Genomic DNA, 8,235 nt, shown 5'->3' with positions numbered 1-8,235 from the left:
GTGGTAGCGGCGTTACTTTCTTACCGAGGTACCAAACTGAGATCACGAGACGATTGGGTTTTTTATGTGCGGCTCAGAGCACCGCTAATTTTAGAATGTTGCTTTCTGACAAGAGCACGATGATATTTAACGAGCTATTGCTTTTTACAGTCTCGAAGATACGACTCCAGAACTACCATATTTTCTCCAGAAGGTATTTTTTAACCCCACACTTTCAAGTCAACTCTGATTGTTCTATCCAGCTTCTCAAAACTAAGTAACAAACTGCTTGTACAAAGGTTGGTTGTTTATAGCATGTTTCCATCCATATATGAGTTACGGAAATCATATATACCCACTAGAAGTAGTGCCCAATTCTGTAAGGACACCAAGGGTCCAAAGTGGAGACATCCAAATTCATTCTAATTCAATCAATTATGAGACCGTGCCCCATTAGTGAGTAATACCACCTGTCATGTTTTTGAAATAACATGAGCAAATCTTCACCATTCATCTTTTGTTTGAGTATGGATGGATTTTGTTACTGTTCCCCCCCTACCCCCGAGAATGCATAACATCCTGCTGGTACAATCACACCTCTCCTTGTTATTCTTACACATGCTGAAACAAGTACATAGAAGCCATGCTTTCCTATTTCTTAGATGGGATGGATTCAAAAAGTCTAGTAGCAAATATTTTCTTTGATTATTGAAACTCTATTTTGGCTTATTCTACTGCAGCAGAGAGTTCTGTAGAATTTTTTTTTTTTTTTGTAAAAGGGGTTTTTTTCTGCATTGGCGATGCCCTGTATTTTATCAGATTTGTGGATTTTCCTTCTCTGACTCCTTCCTCCCTTTCAACCAATTAATTTACTATCAACTGGTAATAGACTGAAGAAGGTGAGACTACAATGGGCATCTGTCAGATTCTTGCACATTTAAGTCACCTTGCATACTTGGTCTTGTTCAGTGTTACTTTTTTGATGTTACTAATTGAAATCCTTTCCTAGGTCGCTTGTACCAGGTTGAGTATGCAATGGAAGCAATTGGACATGCAGGTACTTGCTTGGGAATTCTAGCAAATGATGGTGTTTTGCTGGCAGCAGAGAGACGCAACATTCACAAGCTTCTTGATGAAGTGTTTTTCTCGGAGAAAATATACAAACTTAATGAGTAAGTTGAAATGATGATCAGATGTCCAGTGGCGCTATCAGTAACAAAACACTGTTGTTATACAGACATTTTAGCACTGAACCTGTTTTCATTTTATTTGAAGTGTTGTTATTCTTTTTGTTCAGTGTTTTAGACAGGTATGACTGTTTTGTCATTGTTCGCTTCAGTAGTTCTCCTTCTAAAGTAGAAGCATCACTTTTTTTTTTTAATCTCTAGGAGAATTTTTTAGGTGGAATAGCCTGTTGGGACTTCCCCAAACAAGCTAATGTCATTGTAGCACTTAAGAAAATTGGGGATTCTCAGCTTTACAAAATAGCATTTGGGGGGACAGAATAAAGAATGCATACAAAAATCACTACACTATTTCACCTCAGCATCCTTTTCTAAGTCTTTGTTTTTCTTGTGATTCAAAGAGTACAAGATAATTAGGTAAAACCTGCCTTAGGTTTCTTTGCCACAATTGTAGCAAAGATGATATCCCTCCATATTATGACTCCCTTTTTAGCTCTCTGGAAGTTAAATTTGTGATGTCAGAGTGAAGAGTGTTACGGATTATGCTCTTTTGCCTATAAGGGAGGTAGAGCTTCATCCTTGCCAGAAGGTGCACATGAAACACACACAATTTTCATCCTGTCAGCTTCCCATTGCGCGTTGATCCTGAAACTGTAGGAAGTACTGGATTTTGAAGGAGGCTGTTTAACAGTGCACTGGAGTACTCACCTAGGCCAGCCCTTCCATCTTCTGAAAAATTCTTAAGTTCACTTGGAAGAAATAACCTGGGTTATTTTTCTTGAATCCTTTCTGTGTAGTGAAAGCTTTGTAGCAATATCGGATTGGGCAAAAGAGATCTTAAATTAAGAGCTAATGAAACAATCAAGGACGTGAAGTGCTTATTTTTCTTATGATCAAATGAAGATCACTAAGTTTCAGTTACAAAAATGCAGCGTGTCAGCCAGCAACTTGCACTGAAGGCCTGTCGCGTCCCTGTGGCTCCTTCAGTGTTCTGGTGTGCTGTGTCAGGTGGCCTCCTGATAGGCACTGGTGTGTAGCTAATGCTCGTGTGAAGACACTGGGGACTTAATTGTCTTTGGCATGATTCTCTTCTCAGAACTATACGTGTAACTAATGTACTGACCCGCTTACTTTTTGCTGTCCACCTCTGCTCTTACAAAATGGTTGCATAATGTTTTTGATGTACCCTAAAGGCAGGAGCTGATAAACCTGTTTTATATGGCAGCTACATAGTTTTGATCAGAAAAGCCCAATGGTAGGTGTTCTGCTTGAACCACTGTATGAAAACCTGACTGTTTGTTGGAGATTGATAGGAATTCAGTTAATTTGTATGCTTATATTGCAGGGATATGGCTTGCAGTGTTGCAGGAATAACTTCAGATGCCAACGTTCTAACAAATGAACTGAGACTGATTGCGCAGAGGTAGGTCTGCTGATAGTTAATATGGTTTTACTTGCCTGCGCTGTTAGATTTAGTTCTGTTTATGTATTAAATCAACATGAACATGCATTTAGTAGAGCAGAAATAGAATGTTTGAAATAAAACAGCTAGATCAAAGAGGCTCTAACTTAGGAACTTGTTTCTTGTTAAATGTGGTACAGGATACTGTCAGCAAAACAAGTTTTGAAAACTGTTTTTTTTCCTCTTTCATATTAGGTATTTGTTACAATATCAAGAGCCCATTCCTTGTGAGCAACTGGTAACAGCACTATGTGATATCAAGCAGGCTTATACACAGTTTGGAGGTAATGAAGTGTGATGAAGGATGGTGCTTTTAGATGTCTAATAAATGATTCTGTTACATAATTTGAAGCTTGTGAGTCTCTGGACAGTTCTACCAAATTCTTCTGTAACAAGTTATACCGAGAAAAACAATAGCCAAATTTAAGAGGGGAATAGGTAGTCATGGTTACTGTTTTGCTACTGAAGATGCTACCTTTTAGTGATTGAGAAATTGATGGCTGAGATTCCGGCCCATTGCACAGAATGCTTTGAGTGCTCTTGGATTTAGTGAATGCCTTCAAAAGACCAGCAGAGAATTGTTTGATACGTAACCTTTCAACATTTTGGGCCCACCCAGCATAATGGCACAATGAATCGCAAATAAGACTGTATGTAGGGATATCAATATTCTAACACTTTAAAAAAATAGTATTTCTGTGGATAAAGTAACATGTTAGAAAATGATGTTCTAAGTAGTGTTCCTTAGTACATGAACTGATGATTCTGGTATTTTACATATATGTAGTGTGAAAGAATGACCTTTTTATGTACCTGGCTTTTGACACTGTTAAGTTATACGCTTTAACAGCCAAGCTACATAGTTTAAATATTAAGTTTTGATTTAAAGTCCTGAGATGATAAATTACAATTTGTGGAGACAGAAATGAGCTGCTCTTAGGGTTAAATGAAATAAACCTCTGCTGCTCCCCCTGCCCCGCCCCATGAGTTAGAAAGAAATGCTGGCGTGCTTATCTCAAGCAACAGAAGTACAGAATAGTCTGCTAAATCCTAGTTCACAGGAATAATTTGAAAAAGGAAATCAAAGAAAATAATTGTCACTCATGACCAAACTTGTTACTAAATTTAGATTGCTAATAGCCTTCTTTTCAACAGGAAAACGTCCTTTTGGTGTTTCGTTGCTGTATATTGGCTGGGATAAGCATTACGGATTTCAGCTATATCAAAGTGATCCTAGTGGAAATTACGGAGGGTGGAAAGCTACTTGCATTGGGAATAATAGTGCTGTAAGTTCTGTTTTTTGTCCTCTCAAGAAGTCAAGCAAATACAAAAGTGTAAATTGCACTGTATGGATTCAACTGAGCTGTTGATTACTAGTGCAGAGCAGAAATAGATAACTGTAGAAACACTGCTGTTACTCATGTATTGATATTATCTGGCAAAAAGCAGCTGTTTGGTTGATTGCCCAAAGATATAATTTTAATTTCTGTGTAATTTATAGGCAGCTGTGTCAATGCTAAAGCAAGACTACAAAGAAGGAGAAATGACCTTAAAGACTGCACTTGCATTAGCCATTAAGGTTCTAAACAAAACCATGGATGTTAGCAAACTTTCTGCAGAGAAAGGTAAGCAGTTTGCTAATACGGGATAATGCCCTTTGCTTAAAAAAATAAAATGTAGTGAATGTATATACACTAGACGTGGTTTATTGGATTTTTAGCTGTCACATGAAAAATGTTTTTAGAAGATGCAGCAGCTCTCAGCCTTAACCTTTCTAAGAGGCATACAGATAGCTTAGTTGAGCATGATCCACCTTGGTCAGCTCCAAGGGCTAGACCACAGTTTAGGGATCGTAGGCTGCAGTGATGCAGCAGCAGAAATGGTTACGTGTCTGGTAGAAGAATCACTGGAGAGGTATTAACGTGCTTGAATATGCTGCTGCAGAAGAGGACTGCTGCTGTCTGGCTGGCCAGTGAAGCTTCTTTGTAGAGGCAGGACAGGAGCCTTCTGCTTCATTGTCAGTTGTAACCACAAATCTTACCCTTCTGATGATTGCTCTGTCTAAAGGACAAAATGTAACGCTGCTGTCTGTTCCATATGTTTCAGTTGAAATTGCAACACTGACAAGAGAGAACGGAAAGACAGTAATAAGGGTTCTGAAGCAAAAGGAGGTGGAACAGTTGATAAAACAACATGAGGAGGAGGAAGCAAAAGCTGAACGTGAAAAGAAGGAAAAAGAACAAAAAGAGAAAGATAAATAGAATATGAAATCAAGTGTTCTGTAGATAATATAGGACCTGCTTCAGTAAAAGATAATCTGGATTTCTGTTTTGTAGAAGCCTACGAATATGCCATGGAGGACCCAGAATTACTTTTGATGAACCAGGTCCTTAATAATCATTCAGATAATTAGTTTACTGCTCCTTACATTGACCAATAATTGCTTTAATTCTTGAACGCTCTACTTCTTTCATCTTCTATTTTTTATTATGGAATAAAATTTAAGAAGAATAGTGATGGGTGTCTTTATTTCCTCAGTAATGCCTGGATATGCACAATCTTGAGGGATTTAATCGCTTTAAACCATTAAAACAAGGTATATGCTAGTTGGTAAAGAACAAATATGGTGTTAGACTTGTTAGAATTTTGTGTGTATGTGTGGGTTTTCCTTTTAAAGTAGTGAAAAGGGCTCCTAAGTTTGAAAAATCATTTCACAAATACAGAATTTAAGTGTGCTGGCATGCCAAGTTTTAATTTTGGCCTATTTTGTTCTATAACAGGCTATGTCAAACTGATGGTCTTGCAAGCAGTAGTGTTTTAAACATGCCCTGTAGCAAATGTGTTCAGTTTATCATAGCCTTTCATGAGTGCATGTGTTTTCTAAGAAATTAATCATATAACACTAGCTATATTCACACAAACTAGAAAGACATTTTACAAAGGCCACGTGAAAATGTTAAGTGTTAAGCTATTTTGTCAAAATACAAATAGGTAAATAAAATAGCGCATAATTTCAGGCCATGTTGACTATTTTACATTTTATCCTTAAAGGAAATGGAGATGTTCTATATTTAGTTTAGTGTTGCTGATACTTCCCCAGAGAATTCGGTTCCCTTCTCTGACAGACAACAGTCTAGAAAACTAACCAGTTAACCACTTGAGAAATCATAATATTTGTGCATGAATTAGAAATTACAATAATTTTTGTTCAGATTGTCCGTATACTAAATGCAAAGTAATGTGATTTTCAGATTAACAAAAATCTCTTCTAGTTTTGAAAAAAAAAAGATCTGGAGTTAATAGAGGAGATGGAAACAAGTTACTGAAAATTATTTTGCGCCCTTTCAGTTATCAAAAGCAAACTGAAAAGCTCACTCAAGTGACGTGCTTAAATGAGAGGCCTTACCTGCTGAATTTCAAACTGTGACACTAGTGATCCAGCCCCTTTGTGTTGACCCTGGATTGTGTCTATCTCATAGTTTTTTTGGGGGTTGGGTTTTTGTTTTTGGTTTTTTTAACCCCAAAGGTTATCTGGTGGTTACAGGATTTAATATGACCATTTAAAGAAACAGAGTGAATCCATACAGTGTTGTATTATTTTTAATCTATCCCAGACATTTTTGACTGATAAAATGTACTTTGTCAACATGGCCAGAAATTACCCTTAGTCTCAACAAAACCTGTTTTTGAGCTCATTGCTGTAGGATTCACTGTTGAGAACAGAGGAAGGAATCTGACTTGAGGTGTCTGTGCTGCAGCTTGCGTAGATGTACTGCACTGACTTTGCCAACCTCTGTACTGAGAGCGGTGTGGGGTGGCATGGGTCCTGTGCAGGCTGCAGGACCTGCTTCTTAATTCTAAGTTTCAGTGCAGGCCAATTGCTTTAGTCTTTTGTACTGAACTTAGACAGTACTTTGTTAGCATTCAAATTTTATAGCTAATGATAGTTATGCTCAGTTTTACTTGCACCTTGTGCAACAGTAGATCTTCCAAATAATTACATAGGAATGATATTTCATGTAACAAGTCCTGAACAGTTGCAGACAACATGCAATGGGTAAGATTTAATCTCCATTATAAAGGGTTGTATAAATACCTCAAGTTCCATTTTTATGTTGAAAACTCAGTGCTCAATCTTCTTATTTTTTGATACCATGAATGCAATATATCAGCATCTTTTGCAGATTTCTAGATCACTGATGATGGTTATACAAGTACTTGGAATATGCCCTAAAAGCAGCAATGCCAAAATGGAGGTTTTTTCTAACTTCTCAAACATCGCTTGAAACAAAACGTGACAGACTCCAGCAATGCTTTCTGTCTTCTAGGAAACCATTAAGAGCACCTGAGTCTGGGTTCATCAATGTATATAAATCACACAGGGCAATTTGTTTAGTGTACTAGTAGAGGTATTATTAGATAGCTTAGGATATAGATTTATTAAAATATTTTTTCTTAAATGCTTCTGTTTCTAACAAAGAGGGGATAACAAATATATTTGGATCTTTGTTTAAAGAATTATCAATAGCATTTCTTTGCCAAACGCTACATCATTTGCTGGTAAAAGAGAACTTTTTAGATACTGTAATAATCAAAAGTTGGAATGACTTAATTTTCTGATCTGTACTCCATTATGTATTGGAGCATTCTGATAACTTGTGTAGTTACACTACATTTTAAAAGATCTATTTATTTAAAGTTTTGCTTACCCAAAGTAAAAGTATTGTCAAATACTTTGAGTATAATCTTTGAACAATAATTACTGATTTAATTTGAAAAACGCCATCTCTACTGAGTGCCATTAATAGCTGATGGTAAGATAAGCCTCAGTACTGCCTTGGAATAGGCACGTAACTCTAGCTGGCGCTTGTATCCAAGATGTACGGTAAAGTTCTGCTGAACTACATTTAATTTCTGATTCCTTTTTGCATTTTAACCTAGGACAGTAAGCAGATGCTGGAGACCTTTTATTGACTGGAATCTTCCTTACACTAATGCAAGTTCCTCACCTGTTTTTCCTAGAAATAGAGCAGCGTTTGACTGCATAGGCCTATTGTGTTGATTCTGGCTTTGTGTGTTTGAAAAAAAAAAAAAAAAAAAAAATCACCACTATCTGTGCCTTTTCTGGGAGTGGTTTGGGGATAAGTCGTAAGAACAGAAAAATGATTTTGGCGATACATTTGAGTTGTCTTTGCTAATCAAAATGATCTTCCTGTTCTTTGTATGTTTTTTTGGTGTACGTAGTGTTTACGTAGAGTTTATAGTGTATTACATAAGTATTTCAAATATTTAGCTATTGCTGTGGATTAAATGTTGTTTTAACACCAGAACTTCATGTGGTGCTGTGGAAAGTGACAGATTTTTCAAATTAGGTAAAAGTATTTACTTGAAACTGTTTGCATAATATGATGTTAGTAAACTTAAAGACTGGATAGTTTATATCTCACTTGAGTGCATGATAGAACTTGTTAGGGCAAGCATTCACAAATAGATTGTCCTAATAAATTGTAATGTGTTTTGTTATTCTAAGTAGTTTAAGAGATAATGAAACTACTGCTGCTCCCGTAATACCTGTGCTGTCTCTTGCATCTGTCAGTGTTTAAAAAAGAG

The 8,235-nt window shown here is 36.7% G+C and overlaps 1 protein-coding gene across 1 annotated transcript; it reads left to right on the top strand.

The window, feature by feature from the left end:
• The first annotated feature begins 129 nt into the window (after positions 1-129).
• PSMA4 (proteasome (prosome, macropain) subunit, alpha type, 4) lies at positions 130-5,372 on the top strand. Its single transcript, XM_009580814.1, has 7 exons — positions 130-193; positions 989-1,151; positions 2,509-2,586; positions 2,821-2,909; positions 3,781-3,911; positions 4,127-4,250; positions 4,732-5,372. Exons 2-7 carry the CDS (start codon positions 1,015-1,017, stop codon positions 4,884-4,886), a joined length of 714 nt encoding a protein of 237 aa, XP_009579109.1. The 5' UTR covers positions 130-193; positions 989-1,014; the 3' UTR covers positions 4,887-5,372.
• Positions 5,373-8,235: the final 2,863 nt, after the last annotated feature.

The sequence above is a fragment of the Fulmarus glacialis genome, unplaced genomic scaffold (assembly GCF_000690835.1).
Source record: "Fulmarus glacialis isolate BGI_N327 unplaced genomic scaffold, ASM69083v1 scaffold33326, whole genome shotgun sequence".
Lineage (NCBI taxonomy): Eukaryota > Metazoa > Chordata > Aves > Procellariiformes > Procellariidae > Fulmarus > Fulmarus glacialis.
This window is presented reverse-complemented; position numbering and strand designations above follow the sequence as displayed.

Coding starts and splice junctions, on each gene's coding strand:
- PSMA4 (XM_009580814.1), top strand. CDS start 1,015: ATGGAAGCAATTGGACATGCAGGTACTTGCTTGGGAATTCTAGCAAAT. Junction 2,587..2,820: donor CTGAGACTGATTGCGCAGAG/GTAGGTCTGCTG, acceptor CTTTCATATTAG/GTATTTGTTACAATATCAAG. Junction 3,912..4,126: donor GCATTGGGAATAATAGTGCT/GTAAGTTCTGTT, acceptor TGTAATTTATAG/GCAGCTGTGTCAATGCTAAA.